The sequence below is a fragment of the Gordionus sp. m RMFG-2023 genome, chromosome 5 (genome assembly GCF_954871325.1).
Source record: "Gordionus sp. m RMFG-2023 chromosome 5, tfGorSpeb1-WG-v2, whole genome shotgun sequence".
Lineage (NCBI taxonomy): Eukaryota > Metazoa > Nematomorpha > Gordioida > Chordodea > Parachordodidae > Gordionus > Gordionus sp. m RMFG-2023.
Window position 1 is genome coordinate 3,885,439 of NC_088779.1, and position 21,530 is coordinate 3,906,968.

Genomic DNA, 21,530 nt, shown 5'->3' on the forward strand with positions numbered 1-21,530 from the left:
AACAATATAATAATACAATAAATAGCAATAAAGCAATTTTGTTCCATAAGATTGGTAAAAGTGTCGGTGTAGGCCTATATGATGTTGATCTTAGAAGTAATATGCCAACATCTTATGCTTGAACATTTATCATTCTTATTCTTTCGCAGTTTTTATATTATAATCTCCTTTAGTCAATTGCTACTTGAAGAAAAAATGCATTTCTTTTTAACCCCGGACCGGTAACCAGGGTTGGGACTAAAATCCGTGCAGGGCCAGTCTAGTATTGAAAAAAGGCCGATTAACTTAAATCTTATTAAAATCGAGCCATCGGGGCTATTTAACAACACTATGCCAGGCCATTAAAAAATAGGAATTAGAATTATATCAATAAGTCAGTAGGGTCAAATGATGATTTGGGCGTTAAATAATTCACACTCAATTTACCCTTCCACCCATACCTCCTTCCTTCCACTCCCCTTTGTGGTAATTTACAAAAATTGAGTCAAAATGATACAAAAATAACAAGATTTTAAAAAATTCCGAGCTGGGCTGTGAAGATGATCAAAAATAAATCCCGAGTGAACCGAAGAAAAGAATACCGAACCGGTTTTAAGAATAAAAAATTTTTTCTTACAAACCGGCTTGGGTCGTGTCATATGCAACCTCTACGGGTTTCGACTACAAATCGAAGGAAAATGAATAATTTTTTTTTAAAAAAAGGCATAACTCATCATTTTATTATTATACACATCCAATGTAAATATTTTAAAAATTATTCATCCTTGTTATTAAAACATATCTAATAATTAATTTTTTTAATACGTTTTCTAAGAATTATAATATTAAATTTTTCTTCAATTTATATTACGATTTGAATTTTTTCGAACTATGTTATCAAAAAATTACTTCTACAATCTACTATTCCTAAGTTCGATATGCTTTTCTATGATGGATCTGAACAATGGAAGTTTAATGAGTAAGAAAAAAAAAATAGTCTTATATTTATATAATGTTATTAGAAATTAATAATTTATTAAAAAAAATAGTACAAAAATTTTATTTGATTTATAAAATAAACGGTGACATTTTATTTTAATCAATTTATTTATATGCTGAAAAATAAAATTAACGTTAATGAGATTGCATATGATTTTAATTAATTTTAACGTTGATTTCGTTAACAATTGAGAGGGGTATTATATATTTATATTTTTAAATTATTCACCCCATAATCTACTTATTAAAATATAGCATTGTCACCTACTGACGTGTACTTTCAAATTGAAAATGAATCATATGGCATCAAAAATACTGGCCTATCTTTAGTGAAAGATCATAACAACGACACGTTTGATTTAAAAGGAAAATACATTCCTACTTTTGCGATGTTGAATGCTATCAAAGTTATCAATTATAAATTGTTTATTATACACAAGATTGGTACCCCAGTTCCTATAAATATATCTATCAAAGCCGAAAATGTAATTTCTTATTTTTTTTGAAGATATACAATATTTATCTATAAAATGTTGATTATCTATATCTATATATATATAAATATATATATATTTACACCTTATTTTCCTTTAAAATAAAAATAGTACCAATTTGAAATTAATGATTTGGATAAAAATTCAACATATTCCCTAAAAGTTCTCTTCCAATACGGAAATGTTACAATTAATCAGTTTTCTGTGACCCTAACATTCAAATGTAATTAATATATATATAGTTATTTATTCATTTGTTTTAGCTGTGTAAAATTAGAATGTATTCTTGGATAAGCCAGTTCATATTTTATTCTAAACATAAATAATTACTATAAACAACATTTTGACTTTTGTTTATATTTGTAATTTGGTGATAAATACTGATGTCTAATATCATGTTAACTTTAACAGGTCTTATCAAATAGAGGAAAATTTTAAAACTATAAAAAAAAAATTTCGTGTTTTTTATAATTAAAGTTTTGAAAGTATTTCTAATTTAATTATTTTTTTTAAAGTTGGCACAGACAGAACTTAATAAAACCAATTTGATGATTTTTAAGTTTTTTCTATATTTTTTTTATTTATTTATTTTTCACGAATTTTAATGAATTATCAAATGATATAATTAATTTTTTTTAAAAAAAAATATTTTGAAAAGTTATATTTTTTTTTATTATTTATTATACAATCTATAGATGAAAAGAAACCAAAATGTATCGAAAAGGGTATGTATTAAAGAAATAAAATATTTTTTTTATTGTATATCTAAATCATATTTTTTTTCTTCTCACATTCTTAATAGATTAGGCAATCTTTTTTAATTTTAATATTTTTGGTTATTTTAATTTGTATTTCATTTGCCTTGGAGACTAATTCATTTCGCCCCGGGCTGTCAAAGGCCCTATCACGGATGATACACAACAAAATATCTTTTCAAACTGTAAATATAAAATTAATCATCATACATTATGTATTTTATATAAAACGATTCATATTTCGTATCGCAGAGAGAATTAGGCTTCCACGTATAAAATCGGGCATATTGCAAATATTGTATCACACTCACAGATAACAATTTGTATAATTAAAATTAAACGAAATATGTATAAGGGGTGAAAAAGGCCTTGTGGAAAAATCAAACGTTGCATAAAATATTTTATTATTACTATACAAAATATTCATAGTTTATTTTATTTTTTCATTATGATTTAAAATAAAATTTTTAAATAGAATACAAATAATAGACAATCGAGCTTTTTCGATGTATGTTATATCATTTCAAAATATAATTTGTTGTATTCCCACGAATTATGATGGTAAGGGTGGTCTGTACATGCTCATGAATCGCGATGCAACATTTTCTGCTCGAACATTTATCATTCTTACGCAGTTTATATTATGATCCTTGTAGTCAGCTGCTACTTGAAGAAGAAATCTGTGTTGTGTGGGTTGTGTCTAAAATTCGGGGTAAGGCTGGTGTTGTTAAATAGCCCTGATCGATTTTTAAAAAAGGGCGCAATCAGGATTTTTTTTGCCAAAATAAAATTATGCAGTAAGCCTGGAATTTTTAACACACATAGATGTTCAAAATATTTGGATTTCTATTTGAAAAATATCGAGGCTTACCTAATACCTTTTTAGCGAAATCATAATTGAGCCATTTTCCAAACTCGACCCAAATAGGGCTATTTAACAACACTAGACCGGAACTCATAATTAAAAAAAAAATTATACTAATATTAGAATATCAATAAATCGGTTGAAGCAAATGACGAAACGTTTCAATAATTCCTTCATTTCTCATATTTTTTTAATTTTTCCTCCTTTAAAATAAACTTTAAAAAAAATAATATAGAGTTCAAAATGAATTACCAAATATGAAGGTTTCGATTTTTGGGCATGCCGGGAAAAAATAATCAAAAATAAATCCTGGCAGGGCCGAGAAAATAATACAGGAACGGGTTTGAGCATGAAATTTTTTTTCCCAACCATATTTAGGTGGTTTAATAAGTCACCTCTACAGGTTTCTGGTATTAGTTTTTCAAAAGACATTTAATAAAATATCTTGTTTACATCGATCTTCCATCGATTCTCTAGTGCTTGTGATAACCTCTTTAGTGTAGAGAATGCGGCCACACAATAAACTGTTGACCCCAATTATGATAGCTGTTGATAAAGTTTATACAATTCTTTTAAATGCAAGATGACATATTTTTTTATACATAATATTTATGACATTTTTCAAAATTATGTGTTTCTTTAACTTCTGCAGCTAATAATCCTTTTTGCTTTTTTCATTTCATGATGTGACCTTTACCATATTTAAAATTAAAAATGATTCGAAAGAGCTATTATATTTGATACAAAATAATCTGGGTCTAGGGGAGACAATGTATTAAAACATGATAGAATATTAAAATCATCTTGTGTAAAACTATATTAAAACGATCTACAAATCAATTCATAATAATTGTTTATTAAAGGACTCCAATTGGAGTCCTTTTCACAATAAAATTGTAATTTGGTATCGTCTAAATAATCTTGAAGGTTTGTAGGCGTTTAACATATCCTTTATGGTTTCACAACCTGATGCATCTTTTCTTTCATCAGTCTTTATATTTTTTGATTTCAGCACCATATCTGAAGATATGACATCATTTTGAATTTGGGGTGATATAAAATGTGCTTTTTTGGGCAATTTCATAATTTTATTTAATTCGGGATCTTTTTGGATAGCATATGAAAAAATTGTTATAAAAAGTACAGAAGAATAAATTATGTTTTCATCTTTTGCAGCATCCGTACTTTTTGAAAACCATTCCGCAAAAAGGTAGGTAGAGTATGCTAAGAAATAGCATTCAAATTAAATAATTGATTTAAGGTATAAGGTTAATTTGTATCCTATTTATATTAAGATTTTTATCATGCCATATTGTGAATTTAAATGAGCTTTTGAGCTGCAGTTCCTTCTTTACAGCTAATGCATTTTTTAAATTTCTTTTTTTAAGAATTCATCACTAGAGCCAAAAAAAAAATTTCAAAGATCAAAAAGAAAATTCACAGTTTCTACACTGTAACTCCAACCAGTCTTGACCTCTTTACCATGATTTTTGATATGATTTTGGCCTTCCGTGGATATCCTTTTTTTTCACGTAATTGGTTAATTCGTTTTGTTTTAGTTCATTTAAGCCAAAGTCACCTGGGACTTGAAGTGAACCTGAAACATTAAAAAGAACTTTTTTGACACTAAAAAATAACATTATAATTATTAAATGGAAAGGAAAGGTTCATAAATAGATAAAGAACATCAGTGATTGGCAAATATAAAGGAAAGGACACATCTTGATAATAAACATGTACAATATTATTTATCTAGTATTTAAAGAGAAATTTTTTTTAAGGGGCCTAAATATTTTTCAAAGGGCCAGGTTTGTGGGCCAAAAAAATTTTTTTAGAGGGAGGGGTGAGGAGGGACAGACCACACGTGACTACAGCCCTGAGCATATCTATAAATTTTTAACTCTTTATCTAAAAAATTATGCTAAAATAACTACTAGAAAATATTTTTTTTTTCGATATTATATATTAAATCGTTTTATTCTTTTAATTTTTTTTTCAATTTATATACGATGTAAATTTTTCGACAATCTAACCTTCTACAATCATCTATTTCTAGGCTTGATGTGCTTTCCTATGAGGGATCAAAACAATGGAAGTTTAACAAGTGAGTCTTATAATAATAATAAATTATTTCAAAATTTAATACTTTGAAATAATATAAGAATTTACTTGTTTTATAAATTAAGACAATGTAATAATTTATATGCGTAAATGAGATTGTATATAAATTTAATCACGATTTTGTATAATTTGATTTCTATGATAGGAGTTAGTTAACAATTGTAAAAAAGGGGGCAATATTATATATTTTTATTTTAAAATTATTTATAAGCATAATCTATCTACATAAAATATAGTATTAACACCTTATGACATGCTTTGCAAAATGGGAAAGAATACAATTTATGGCATGAAAATTTTTGCACTCAAGGTATGGAAAATTAGTGGCATCACGTATAGTTTATATGGAAAATTATTACCTGATATATCGTTGAACACTAATTATTCACTCAAATATACATTGTATATATTTAAGAATGGAACATTTATAACAGTTATTAAAAATAAATCTATCAACATGACGGGAAAGGTTATTTCTTTTTATATAGAATTTTAATCATACTCTTCTTTAAAATAAAATAGGAACAATATACTATTGCAATTGGGAAATTAAAACAGCCTACAACATATTACTTAAGAGTTTCCTTATACCACGAAAATGATACAACTAAACTGTTTTCTCTTATTCAAAAATTCAAATGTAATTATACATGAACCTTATATAAATTCATTTGTTTAGTTGCGTAAAATTGGATATGCCATTTCATATTTTTATTCTAAACATAAATAATAAATAACTCTATACTACACACTTTGTATTTTGATGATAAATAATGATAGGCCAATATTATATTAACTTTACCAGGTCTTATTCTAGATTTCGCTTAAAGATGGAAATTTTCGGAATTGATTATAAAATCTTTTAGTGTTTTTATAATAAAAATTTTGAAGCTTTTGCGAATTTAAATTTGTCGTTGTTTTGGACAGATCCTAAATGCTAACTATTTGATGATTCAAAATTTTTTCTATTTGTAAAAATTATTTAATTTGTTATTTCACGAATTTTCTTGAATTTAAAAAAAAGGATAAAATTCATTCAAAAAAAAAATTTATGAAGGAAATTAAATTTTTTTTTCGTAATTTATTACAGATCCGATATTACCAAAATGTATCGGAAAGGGTATGTATTATCTCACCTTTTTTTTTCTTCACATTGTATAATAGTGTTGCTAAACGGCTCGTTTTGAGCCGATTTTTAAGAACGGCTAACTCAATACTTCATCCAGAAAAATATTACGCGAGCTGGAAGATTTAGCTCACAGATGGAACAAAAGTCTCTAAGACATATATTATCGAAATCTGAGGCTTGGACAATATTTTTCTGGCTAACATAAAAAGGTGAGTTTCGCCATTTGCTCAAAACAAGCCGTTTAACAACAATAATTGTTATATATTTTTTTTTTTTGTAATTTATTACAGATCCGATATTACCAAAATGTATCGAAAAGGGTATGTATTATCGAAATCACATTTTTTCTTCTTCTTCACATTGTATAATAGTGTTGTTAAACGGCTCGTTTTGAGCCGATTTTTAAGAACGGCTAACTCAATATTTTATCCAGGAAAATATTACGCGAGCTTGAAGATTTAGCTCACAGATGGAACAAAAGTCTCTAAGACATATATTATCGAAATCTGAGGCTTGGACAATATTTTTCTGGCTAACATAAAAAGGTGAGTTTCGCCATTTGCTCAAAACAAGCCGTTTAACAACAATAATTGTTATATATTTTTTTTTTTGTAATTTATTACAGATCCGATATTACCAAAATGTATCGAAAAGGGTATGTATTATCGATATCACATTCATTTTTTTTTCTTCACATTGTTATGAGCCGCTTATTAAATACGGCTAAACTCAATATTTCGTCCAGAAAAAATATTACGCGAGCTTGAAGATTTAGCTCACAGATGGAACAAAAGTCTCTAGACATACATTATCGTAATCTCGAGGCTTGGGCAATGTTTTTCTGGCTAAAAAATATTGAATTGAGTTAAGCCGAAGTTTAACAACAATAATTGTTAATATAATTTAAACACTTTCTGAATATTGATCATTTATTCGTTTCTTATTCCCGCATTTATAAATTTGAAGTATGCACAACCTTGATCTAAACGGGCCTGTGGAAAAATTATTGAATCATATAATGAAACATTTAATATCCACTGACCGCTCAACATTTTTAATTTCTTACTTTGAAAAAGCAAAAATCATTAAAAAAAAATTTTTTAATTCATGGCCGGGTCTTAAAAATGGTCAAAATTTAAACCCGGCCTAACCATATAATAGATGACATCTACCGATCTCTCTTATAAATCAAAGAAATAAAATATTTTTAATTTTTTTTACACATTTCCTGAAAAAAAATATTTTGAAGCTGTTTTTGCTTTAATCAACTTTTTATTATTTTATTATGCCCATATATAAAGGAAATATATTTAGAAATTCGCTAACATTTCTATAGCGCATATCTGTAAAATAAAAATTAACACTAATTCTGAGAATAATTATGTCTAAGTAAATCACTAGATAAATGTTTTTTGAGATTCATTTTTTTTCCTCAATTTATTTACGATTCGATTTATGCTAACAAATTGATTCTACAATATATTCTCAGGTTTCATAGGCTCTGATGTGAAGCATCTGGACACTGTACGTGAAAATTCAATGAGTAAAAAAAAAAGGATTTTATAATAATACAATAGTTTATTTTAATTTATATGAGTTGATTTGTAATTAAATGTGACATTAAATTTTAACAATTCTAAATTTACACTAAAAAAAAAATAACCTTAATGAGTATTGTATAATAAATTTAATTCGTTTTGTTATAACGATTTTATATAATTGATATCTATGATCGGACTAGTTAACAATTGAAATGCGCGCAATATAACACAACATTTTTGATTTTGATTTTAAGAAATATTTAGGCACGATTTACTTTTTAATAAAATCATATAGCATTCCAAAATGATTCAATTTATGGTCCGAGATTTTTAACAATCGAACCAATAGATAAATATGTCCAAGGGTCTATTGATATAGCGGCAAGATTTTTAATTCCTAAATCGGAGCGTACCATAAAATATTTCATCTGTACCTTAAAAAAAATTGGCCGAAATTATACTCAGACCCAAAATCTCGTATACAAATCGGTAAAGTTATTTCTTATTAATTTTTTTTTTAAATATAGAAATTATACATATATGAATCTCTTATACAATGATAATTATTAATACAATATATATATATATATATAATTCATATAAAAATAGAGAAAAGAAGAATACCAATTTGACTTTGAAAATTTGGATCGCAATTCTATATATTACATAAATATAGGCACCAAATACGAAAATGATATAATAAATCACATTTCCTCTAGTCGCACTTTCAAATGTAAATATTACTTGTGCATTCATTTGGTTAGTTATTGGATTTAAGTATTATTTTTTTAAAAAAAAGTAAGAATGGTTCCTTAAAAGTATACGCGACCCCGAGTTCGTATAAATAAATGACCCTATATAGTTATAATTAATTTCTTATTTTAATTATGGTGATAAATATTATTAACTTCATAATTGAAACCTTACTCCAGATTTAGCATTTATATAGGGAGATATTTTAGAAATAGATACAAATGCAATTTTTTTATGATAATAAGCAAATCTTTTATATTTTTCTTGATATATAAAAAACAAATTTTAAAATTTGGAAGGACAATTTCAGAAATTTTCAGTAAGAAAAAATTACGAACTAACGGAAAAATACCAAATAAAAGTGGGAGAGGGTTATCCATTTTATTTATATTAAAAAATACTTTTATTGTCTTAAGAAATGAGTTATATTCAGTTTTTATGTAAATATTAAATGAGAATTTAAATTATAAGATTTTAATTACATCATATCCATTGAAACTAAACTCACGTTTTAATAGAAACCAATTTAAAAAAATTTTTTGCACATTGATTTTTGGAAATCTTAGAAAACAACCAATCCCTTTTTAATGCTAAAAAAATATACCAAGGAAAAATAACATTTAAAAACAATGAAATAAAAATCAAATAATATGCCCACCGAAAGAAGCAATGACTTTGTTTATCTAATCAAAGAAACCTCTAAAGCTAAACGATATTTATTGTTTTGATTTTATATTTTAATACTAAAATATAATAAATTGAGTTAAATTTTCCTTATATATTTTTTTTTATTTATTAATTGCTCATAAATTTTAATGAATTTCATGACAAAATTGATTATTGATTAATTTATTATTGGAAAAATTATATTTTATTATGATTTTTCGAACAATTTCTTTTTTTTAAAAATATAAATTGCAGTTCAAGAAACAGGTGCAGATGTCAAAACTAGTAAGTATTATATAAAATCTTTTGTATTTTTACTTCATCCCAAAAATAAATTCGGGCATGAGTGAGGAAAGTCTCAGATCAGGCTAATCTTGTTGGCAGGTCTCTGCTAAAATAATAATTTCCATATCAATTTGTTTCGGAACTAATATATCCTCTAAGTATACCTAAATCTGTGCGTCGGATGACTCACCAATATTTTAAATCACACCGAAAACGTCGCCGTTTAAGAAAAAATCGCGCCAGCTCCCCGCCGATACTCATAACGGCGGCCTAAATTTTCCTTCTAATTGGTCACATTACTCTTGTAATTGTTGTATAATGTCGTCAAATAAAAATGCCCACAACAATATATCGAACATCGGATATGCTAGATCTTGATGGCACTGATCTCTACCCTGATACCAGTTTTTAAATTGACGATTTCGGATGTTAATAACAATTGACTCAAAAGAAAACATTAAAATTAAATGTCCCAACCATATAGTGTTATATATTAATTATTCTAGGAAAACATATCTAGAGCTAATTGAAATCTAATTATTTATTTTTTGAATAAATTTATAAAGCATTATCTCAAACTTTCAATTTACATATCGAGCCTAATAGAGGAATTATCAATTTTTCCTTTCGTAATTTAGAAACAGTATTTCTATTGTCACAAAATAAATATAACCTAAAGAACATAACATTAATAAAAATAATTAAAGGAAAGAAGCAATAACTTTATTTATGTAATGTAAATAAATCCTAATTGTTTTGATTCTTTATTAATACTAAAAACTAAATTTGTTGATATAACTTTGCGTGCAAACCATTTTCAGAAATTTTAAAATCTTAAAATATAACCCTATTTTTGAATTAAACATTTTTGATGTCTTATACACAGATTAATGAAAAAAACTATTCCATCTCATTATTATTTTTTTTCATTGATGTTCACAAATTTAAATGAATTTCAATGATAAAATTAATTAAAAATAATTTATTATTGGAAATTATATTTTATAATGATTTTTCAAACTATTTTTTTAAAAATATAAATTACAGTTCAAAGTGGTAAATATTAATGAAATCTTTTTTTATTTTTACTTCATCCCAAAAGGAAATCAGGGCAGAACCGAGAAAAGTCTCAGATAGGGCTTAAGAATAATATATTTTTATAATCTGGTCCATGTATTAAATAATCTTGATAGACCTCAGCTAAAAATACTATTTTTTTTAAATTAATTTATATCGGAACTAATATATCCTCTAGTATAAGACCAGCGCATCAAATGCCTACAGAATTTTTTATTTTTCTATGTAAAAAAAAGGATTTATTTTGTGTTCTTCGAATAAAATAGTGAAAAGTTTTCGAATTAAATATTTTTGATCTTCTTAAACACAGCTTAATGAAAAGTATTTGATGAGTTTAAATTTCCTTATTTTATTTTTTATTTTTTAAAATGATATTCATAAATTTTAATGAATTTCAATTACGATAAAATTCATTTAAAAAAAATTTTATTATGAAAATTATTTATTATTATGATTTTAAACAATTTTATTTTTTACATTAGCTCAAGATGAATTAATAGGACGTATAGAATTTAGTAAGTATTAATATAATAAATTATTTACATTATCCCAAAATAAATCCAAGCAGGACTATATCTAGTCTGTGTATTAAATAATTTTGACGAATCTCTGCTAAAATAATTATTTTTTAAGATTAATTGTACCGGACTAATAGCTTCTCTAAGTATATCTAGACCTGTGTGTCGACTGACTACCGATATTTTGATCAGACCGAAAACGTCGTACGAAAATCGCGCCGGCTCCCCGCCGATATTCATAACGGCGACGTAAGCTGGCGCCTAACTTTCTTCTGATTGGCCACAAATGTCGTCAAAAAAAATGCATAAATACGACAAAATATCGAACAACGGGTATGCTAGATGTATGTGTGTAGGAAGGGGGGGGGTTAGCTCTTAATAGACCACGACTTTTGGCCTCATTAAATTTTAGCTTACCTTATTTTTAAACCGAATTTTTATTCAAAAATAGTTTGTCCTAAAAAAGAGGTTAATGATGCTTACTACCAAGTGAATGTATGGAAATATTTTAAATACCAATCTAATTTGCTAAATACCGACCAAAATTTATTAAAATGTAATAAGACCCTTATTATTTAATATATTAATACGGAATCACGTGGTCGAGTCCGGCCTTCTACATATCATCCCCCCAAGGATGGAACCACCAAGTTAGAATAAGAAAAAAAACATGATCATTCCTGGGATTCGAACCCGGGAGCTTAGGATAAGTAAGCCAAGCTAATGCCTACTAGGCCATAGAGGCTTTCCAAAAATCACGATTTTTCAAATATATATTATAAATATATTTGGTAGTGCCTATCCAAATGAAAAATGAACAAAATTCAAATTTGATAGATGGTACCTTAAGGTACCAAGCATCATTAACCTAAAAAAGAGGCCTTTATTCAGTTTATACATAATAAAAATCAATGAGAATTTCGAATTATGGGAGTTTTAAATTTATCCATATTCCACTTAAATTAGAATCACGTTTTAATTACGCTAGAATTGCAATATATAATATATTATTCGAGATCTGCATTGATACCATATGCACGGTTCGACCCGTTTTTTTCTGGCCTTACCCGATTTTTTTTTAAATTTTTTATAGGCAACAATGGCGATTTACTATGCTTAATTTTAAAAGATATGGATGGCCCGATCCTGATATTTGAAAAATTATTTTTTACGTCCGGCTAAGGTTTAATTTAAAAAAAATTAAAATAAGATCTGGCCCTTGTATCCGTGCTTAGGGCCGGACATGCAGGCCTCTGAATCATTAATATTTACCTTTAATGTGATATTTATGCATGTAAACAAGTCTTAGAAAATGTTTATTGTTTTGATGAATTTGTATTACGGATAAAATAAAATAAAAAATTTTTAGTTAAAAAAAAATTCCTGAAAATTTCAGAAAATTATTTTTCCTTCCTTCCTTCCTTCCTTCCTTCCTTCCTTCCTTCCTTCCTTCCTTCCTTCCTTTTCAAAGAAAAATTATTATGGAAATTATATTTTAATTATAATTTTTTTTCCTTCTAAATTATAGCTCTAATATTACATGAAGATGTCAATATTGGTACGCATTAATAAAATAAAAAATAAAAAAAATTTATTCTGTCTAAATCACATTTTATAAATTGCGGTATATAATTATCCAATCTATGAACATCGATAATCAATTCAACTGCTTTTATCACATATTACAAACTAAAGGTCGGCACGGACCGGTTCAAAACGGCCCCTGAAAAATTTTTGAAATAGGTTTTTGACCCGACCCCGATAATTTAGCGACTTTTAATATAAATAATACTAGTGCAGTACTTTTTATATAGCATTGTTCATAAATAATTAATAACATATGAATCATTTTGAAGGTAATTTCTATGATGCGACGATATATAAGGTAAGGAGGATTACATTAAAGGACGGATTAGCAATTCAAGTATTTTGGAATTCTACTGTAAGAACGAAAAATACTTTATTTTGCGTTTCAATGGATTCCACCTATCCGGGAAATGTTTCAAAAAAAGCTACGATAGTAAATAGCAAAATTTAGTATTTTTTTAAAATAAAATTCTGAGATTTGAGACTAGATAGTTCAAGAGGTAGTATAATAATCAGAAATAATATTTGTAATACTCTCAAAATCATGAAATTTTTCTCTTTAACATTGCTCTTCCAGTTATCAAAATTAATTATGATCCTAAAATTTCTATAGGACCTCCTCCTTTTTTTTGGCGAATTAACAAACAATTTTCTTATATCATATTAATTTTTTTATATATATAATATTTATAGTGGGGAGAGACTTCTCACATCTTTCTGAAGGCGATAACAAATAACGAATATAGATTATCGCTATGGGTTTCGGCGTTATGCCAATTCGAAGAAAATGATAAATATCAAACCAAACATCAAGTCTATATAAACCTTAAATAATAAATTTTTATATACTCATATTATTTGGTATTTAAGGGAATTTGTGATTAAAATGATTTAAACATGGGTTAATTATATAATCTATTTTTTACGCCGGGATATTAAAAGTTATTATTTTATTTTTGATAATTATTTCAAAAAATTGTGATTATTCCCTCGCTCTCAAAAAGAGTTTAGAAGTTTGGGGTTTGGAGTAATGTATAAATAAAATTGGTTTTAAAAATAGCAAGAACCTAATGGTTTTATTTTTGAAAATTAATTTTATCATGAAATAATTTATACAATAATAATGTTACAAATTGTTACTTCCCATGGCCGAATCCCTTATTAAGTTCGCATTCTTCGCCGATAATATAAGTAGCAATCTACTCACTCTAGCAAAGATTTTATTTTTTTTATAAAAAAAAATGAAAATAAATATAAAAAAATTCGGCAATCTTATATATTCACGCCAGTTGCAACTTCTACCCAACGGGAAGTTTGTTCATATTTTTTTTATAATATATAGCTCACAAATTCAAAATACAAATTTTTTTTTTATATATACTAGGAATTTTTAACCTTTTTCTAAATTATGTGAGTGAATAGAGAACTCTTAGCCATATACATAAAGGGTCTATCTAAAGTTAGTGGGAGTGGAGGAGGGTGAGAAATATTTTGCTTTCAAATTTGTTGAAGGTGGATAGTAGTGTTGTTAAACGGCTCGTTTTGAGCCGATTTTTTAAAACGGCTAACTCAATATTTTTGCCAGAAAAATATTGTCTAAGCCTCGAGATTTCATTAATATATGGTCAGACCTTTGTTCCTTCTATGAGCAAAATCTTCAGGCTTGCGTAGTATTCCTCTGGATAAAATATTGAGTTAGCCGTTTTTAAAAATTAGCTTAAAACGAGCCGTTTAACAACACTAGTGGATAGGCATCTAAGGTGAGTTAATGTAGGGTATTTTTTGGAAGTTAACAATTAAATTTTTAGATAAAATTATAAAAAAAATTATATAAAAGTTATATAATGGAAAATTAAAAGTTTTAAAGCAGTATTATATTATTCAAATAGAAATATAATATCAGAATTTATAACAATCATTCAATAATATAAAAATTTCTTTAAACGATTTAATGTTCCGTATTTATCGAAATTATCGATTATTAAAGAAGATATTCATGAATAGTACCCCGATTCCCGTGTCTTTTATAGCTTGCTTTTTTAGATCCCAACAATGTTTCTCAACTTTTCCGGTGTGGCTAAAAACGACCCGATTGATAAGATTTTAGCCAGGGAATAATATCATGCAAGCCTCGACATTTTGCTCATAGAATGATAGAAAGATTTTAGACCTCTATTTGCCAAATCTCGATGATTAAATTCTTTCTTTCTTTCTTTCTTTCTTTCTTTCTTTCTTTCTTTCTTTCTTTCTTTCTTTCTTTCTTTCTTTCTTTCTTTCTTTCTTTCTTTCTTTCTTTCTTTCTTGATCGTTTTTAAAAATTGACACCAACCGGGTTTCTTTTAAACAACCCTAAACCCGTGTAATGCTTTTTTTTTAAATTTTTATACAACATTATTTATTTCCTGATAAATCTTTCATCATAAAATATTATATCATGCTCATTTTTACGATAACCCAAAAAAATATATAATGAATAAAAGGTGACTGACGATTCTTTATTAAATACATTTTTATGCGTCGTTAAAAGCGAATCAGCTGGACCCGCCATTTTGGTAACACGTATATTAATTATTCTCGTGTTAAAAACTTACTATTAAATTGATAAACGAAAGTTGCTATTGAAAGCATTTCTAGTCTACTTTGATAATAGCCATGTTAGGAGGAGAATTTTGGATATAAAACAAATACATGTGAAGCTATTTTGCCTTCTCCCTTAACACCAAATCCTAATTGATACTTATACTTAATAAGTTAAGACCCTGGATTTTGCCCTGTGGCAATTATTTTTGTTAATAATCTTCTAAATAGCCCATTGCACTGGGGTGGATAATCAGGTTTGCTCCCATAATTGATTCAAATCTTTGATGGCAGGTATTTTTTTTAATAGAGTATTTAGAAAGGTTTTAAAATCATTTAAATTATTCTTTGAGGTGAATGGAGATTTTCTACAATGTAAGAGGGCAAAAACTAATGTGTCTGGATGTGGAAAATTTTTTTAAAGGAATTGATAAATATCATACCTCACAAATCATATTTTTTTTATTCCATTTCCACAATATATTTGGCCTTTTCTCAAAAAATTTATAGAAGTCTTGGAAGAATGAATACCGATAATCTATTCCTCTCATTTGACTAATCTGATTGACCCATCGTCAAATAAAGGTAAAATTTGTTATTTATCCGTAAGGAGAAAATTCTGGTTCCAGGTTATTCTTTACGGGCTATCAGCTAGTAATCACAAAATATGAATGTATTCATTGGCTACTTTAGAAAAAAAATAAAATCTCTTTAAAAGGCTTTATCGTCAAACTAAGGGATTCTATTACTAATAAAAAGCAGGGTTTTCCAGTTAAGATATTAATGAATATTTCTTTAGGAATCATATACAAAATATTAATATTTAACATTATAATTTAAGATTCTAGCTAAATATATTATAATATATTATCATATTCAGATACTTTAAGCTATCTGAGTCAAAATGATCAATTTTCCTTTTAGGCTGTTTCCTAAATGTTTTGAAAAATCTCAAAATTTATAAATTCGCAAATTAAAAAAATAATAAAGCATATCCGAAATCTTCCATTATTTGTTTTACCAAAAAAACATACCCAAATATAAACTTTATCTTCTGCTTACTATTTATAATTTTATCATCTTTTTAATTTGTAATTTAATATACTTTTATTTATAATAACTAATAAATCAATTTTTTTTTATCTTTACTTTCACTGACACATTTTTTTAAAAATTAAAATGGAGGAAATAACTTTCATGCAACCGTTACCGGTAAATATATCTATGCTATAGAGCCCATGTTGATTTCAATGTCTACATGACAGGATATTTAATGGAAGCAAACCCGGCCCCATTTATCTCCCTCATAACAAATTTTCGCCAACTTTGGTGGAAATATTCTTGCGCTAATTCTGAATTTTCAATTATAATGCCTTAAGTATCTAGCTCCTACCTGCGTTGATGATTCAAATAATATTTATGAATATCACATTTATAGAAATTAATAAAATTGTAATATATTTCAATCAGGAAATTATTAAAAAGAAATTTTGGACTTGTATTTACAAAGATAACATTATAAATGATCGTAATTTATTTATCTAATGATAATAGTTTTGATGTTATTGATCCAAATGGTCTAGAGAAATTGAAACAACTTAAATAGAGTCAGGATATAATACTCAAAAAAGGGCCAAACGATTGCATATAAAAGCATTGGAACGATAATTACTGGATTTAGCGATTTTAAATGATTAGATCAGAAGGAAAATATTTTTCATTTTTGTGAGTCTGCTAAGCTGGAGCACCTTAATTTATATATTTTATCCAAAATCCTATTTGCTGTGCCTGCAAGCCAAGTTTATTTATAATATTTTTATATAAATATAGTTAATATAAGTAAACGTTGAAAGATCTTATTCACATTTGAAATTCATTCTTTCATTACATAGATCGAGGATGAACAACGATTCTTGGAAGATATTATGCTAATACGTCTAAATAAAATTTTTAAACCTTATACATGACCATGCTTTGTATTTTTTATTTTTAAATATATTTTGCCTTATTTTTACCAAATTTATGTCTAGTTTTTTATTTATGATATATAATTTATTTTATCAATTCAATAATTCTTAAATCCGAGCGGAACCCGTAACCAAACCCGAGTTCAAAAATTTTTCCTTAAACCTACCCGAACCGAACCCGTTTAAAATTTTTCCCGGGTTCGCATCCCTGCTTAAAAGTTTAATTACCCCTACTTTTTTAGAAATTTAGTCAGCCAGCTTTAAGTAATATGACAAACCAGGAGAAAGCTTGAAAAATTAAAATATTAGTAGCATTTAAAGCATTGTATGATAAGTATTAAATTATTATATTAACAGGAATGTTCTAAATATGAAAATTTTGTATAAGATATCCGATACAATATAATAATTGAGGTAATTCTAAATATTCGTATCACCAAAAAGTTTTAAAAATAAACATTTAGATGATATTAAAAATATGCACACATCTGACAAAATTTTTAATTGTGCTGGTGATACCCCTGATCTAGATTATGGATATTCTATCAGATTTTGGTAGGGAAATTATTTCTCAATCAATAGAATAAGATTTAGTTATCATAATAACAAATATCTCAAGTCCATAAGAAGCAGAAAGTTTTGTTTCACATAATAGGCTAAAAGAAAATACTGCTTGGATTCTATGCCGTTTTTTAAAACCTAAAAAGTACATACATAAATAAAATATTTGCTATTGCCCTCTAATTCATCATGTTATTAAAATATGTCTGGGAAATGTCACCTAAATTCACTTAACAAAGAAAATAATAGCTTCCAAATTCAAACTACCTAGCTTTTATCAATGTTGTTATAAAGGCAATTGATCATCGCAACATTACAATTCCAACATAATCATCATTCATAATGCAGATTCATTAAGACAGCTTAGAGTTAATGATTTAGTAATTTTCACATATATATTTATAGACAAAAGAAAAATGTATAAAGATCTTTGAACAGGGAGTGTCTGTTTTTGAGAGAATAAATCAGAAAGCTCCACCATCAAGTTTAGTTTGCAGAGCTAATGCCTCCATTAAACGAAAATCCAGATAAATTAAACACATTTATGATGTATGGTATACTTAAAAATTTGGTTCGTCTATTGATTTTCATTATAAAAAAGGAAGATTGAATTGGAAGATAAAAGTATGAAATATATATGAATAAATTACATATTTTAATTAGTAAAAATATATATGGGAAGAATTCATATGAGGGGTTATGTTAATAACTCCTATCACGATGAGAGCACAAGAGTTGCTATCTTCCAAGGAGATAATATTTGTGGATTTCACGTCTTGTTGTGATAGTGACAATTCTACTATCACACTAATGCTTATTGCAACTAAAACAGGTGCCATTTTTTTGCTAAAGGTATATTCCATGGAAAGTTATAAGAATGTGTTTTCTCTTTTCAGGGAGCACTACCCACAGGAATATAGAAATAATGTAAATTTTTAATCTTTCTTAATTATTTAATTATCATTTTAATACCCTTTAGCTTTTATGACAAAAATGTTAATTCCTTTATGCAGAAAATAGGAAATATTACAAAAAGCCCATGAAAAAAGAAACATACTAACCATAATATTGTAAATATTGATTGAATTTGTTTGCAAAGAATATAGAATGGGCTACTATATATAGAAGCAATATTATAACAAGAAATAATACCAATAATTATGCTGATACAACCATATGAATATTAAAGTGTACATTATAGGAATTAATAAATTAAAATATTGGTTATTGAATAGTAATATATTTTATTTATATAACGTACATTCATTATATTTATTCAAATAATATTTTTATTTATTGTTATGAATTCAAATTCAACTTATATTACTTTTTATTTTTCGTAACCTTACTTTTTGTTTTTTGTTTAATCATATATATTATAATTTTATATAGTATATATATAGCATGTGTATAAAGAGAAAAAGAAGTTAGTTAATAATAATAAAATATATTTTTACTTACTCGCAGGTAAATCTTTCCTTCGTTCTTTTCATAAAGGATATAATATTATTATAATAAAAAGCATAAAACACCTTTTATTATTGATTTTCTCGTTTATTATTATGAAGATTACAACATAAAATTTTTGAATTTAGCCGAAGATGCCAAAGTTCTATTTTAAGGAAATTTTTATATGAATACAACCAAAATCGATATTAAAATATTTGTAGTTAAAATCCGATGAACTGTCTTTTAAACTCTATATCTTGATATAAAAAGAGTTGGGCAAATGTAAGTCTATACCTGCCAATTGCGCATATATTTGATTACTTTATGGGGCAGGACAAGGATTTATTTTAGATATCAATTTTTCTGTTGGTGTTGATGTTAGTAGTATTAATAAAATAAAAGCTTTATTTTTATGACCATCTAAATATATATATATATATAATTAATAACTTATGTTCATCACATTTCCATCTGGTTTACCTAAAGTTATTTTTTTTTCTATTAAATTCTTACCTTTTTTGAAAATATGAAAGCTAGGGCGTACCCTCCAAGCTACGCGCAGCGAAAAGTAAAATAAAGGTCAAAGCAAAGAAGCCAAGGTTAGTAAGTTTGAATATTGAGACACTTAAATGTAAGACGAGAGAATTGGCATCAATGTTGAACAAGAGAAAAGTTGATATAGCGTACGTACTAGAGCAGGGTTGCCAGGTCATAATTTTTAAATTGCGGGATAAATTTGGTATTTTGCGGGAGTAATATGAAAATTGCAGTAGAAATATAAAAGTTGTCAACAAAAAATTTTTGAGGGCCTTCGGCCGGTATTTTGAATTGACTTAATTATCCGCCTATTATTTTTTATAATTAGTTTATATAAATACAGTCGGTAACTATTTTTCAAAATAAAATAACATCTTGATTTATTAAAATATATTAATTTATAAAATAACCAACGATCCTTTTTAAATATAAAAGAATGTAAACAAGATAAGATTTTATAAAAAAAACAAACGATTTAATGTAAAAAATATATTTTATGCGAATGTTCCGCAAAACATCCGCAATTGGAAATCTACCTTGTGTGTGTATAACATTATAGGGATAGGCGCTTAATTATCACGTATCACGTTTAAATACATAATAAGGTAATATTATACTCATTTCAATGATAATTATTTTATTTATTATTGTTCAATCGCATTATTATAATCAGTGCAGGAGAGTGTATCTACATCCATTGCAAAACAAAAATATTCTCCAAAAATAAGAAATAATACAGATGCAACTACAGTTGCAGCAATTGTAATTACTTATCTTGTAGTACAACATTCACAGAGCTACTTATCATTACAATGTGCGTAGAATCTTTCCACATAATATTTAACGACTCCAAGATAAATGAAAACTTTACTTGTAGAACAAAAATGAGCAAATATACCATTAATGTTTTGGAATCTGAATTTAGGAGGTCAATTCTTGACGATTTGAAAGATGGGCATACATATGCAATTCTAACAGATGCATCTAATAAGGGAAATATTAAAATATTTACCTTGATCCTCTGCTATTTTAACAAAATTAAGGACGTTTCAAGGAAACGATTAAATTTTTTCCCCTTAAATAGTGAAAAATCCAAAGGCATAGTTAACCATATAATGGTAAATATAGCAGATTCGGGATTATCAATAAATTGCATGTCAGCTTTCTGATCTGATAATGCCTCAGTGAATTTGGAAAAAACCAGAGTGTATTTACAGAATTGAGTCAGCACAATGTTGGTTGCGATATATTAATAATATCCGCCATCGATATATTCCTAAAATTTTATAAACCTTTAAAAATATATTTCTTAAATAAAGATTATAAAAGATGTCCTAACATTTCGAAAATTCTTTTCAATAATGAATGGCAGAGGTGTATTTAGGATTGATTTCACATGTAGGAAATCTACTACATGCTGTTGATGTGCAATTGCAATCAAAGAATCTTAACAAAGATTCCCAAAATTATGCTGCAGATGTGTTCTTCTTTACAGTTAAAAATTGACAATAAATTTTATGGCGCCATTGATAAAACTATATTAAAATATATTTAAAAAATACCGATAGACATTGATGTCTTTTCTGAGGAGATTGTAATGCTCTCTATTTTTGATTTACAATGTAAAAAATATATTTATGTTATGCGAATGTATAAATAAGATTTTTAAA

General features: G+C 26.7%; 1 protein-coding gene across 2 annotated transcripts; it reads left to right on the forward strand.

Annotated features, from left to right (window-relative positions):
- Positions 1 to 832: 832 nt before the first annotated feature.
- On the forward strand, positions 833 to 13,694 carry LOC135929798 (uncharacterized). Of its 2 annotated transcripts, XM_065466520.1 has the most exons (17): positions 833 to 958; positions 1,234 to 1,463; positions 1,584 to 1,695; positions 2,168 to 2,197; positions 5,149 to 5,196; positions 5,450 to 5,682; positions 5,736 to 5,853; positions 6,304 to 6,333; positions 6,633 to 6,662; positions 6,968 to 6,997; positions 7,832 to 7,885; positions 8,179 to 8,372; positions 8,493 to 8,616; positions 11,147 to 11,179; positions 13,039 to 13,202; positions 13,463 to 13,582; positions 13,640 to 13,669. In XM_065466520.1, exons 1-17 carry the CDS (start codon positions 871 to 873, stop codon positions 13,652 to 13,654), a joined length of 1,653 nt encoding a protein of 550 aa, XP_065322592.1. In that variant the 5' UTR covers positions 833 to 870; the 3' UTR covers positions 13,655 to 13,669. The 2 variants fall into 2 exon arrangements, with proteins under 2 accessions (XP_065322592.1, XP_065322591.1); XM_065466519.1 differs by having other exon boundaries at positions 13,463 to 13,694.
- The last annotated feature ends 7,836 nt before the right edge of the window (positions 13,695 to 21,530 follow it).

Coding starts and splice junctions, on each gene's coding strand:
- LOC135929798 (XM_065466519.1), top strand. CDS start 871: ATGTTATCAAAAAATTACTTCTACAATCTACTATTCCTAAGTTCGATA. Junction 1,696..2,167: donor TGTGACCCTAACATTCAAAT/GTAATTAATATA, acceptor TACAATCTATAG/ATGAAAAGAAACCAAAATGT. Junction 13,203..13,462: donor TTTCAAAAAAAGCTACGATA/GTAAATAGCAAA, acceptor TAATATTTATAG/TGGGGAGAGACTTCTCACAT.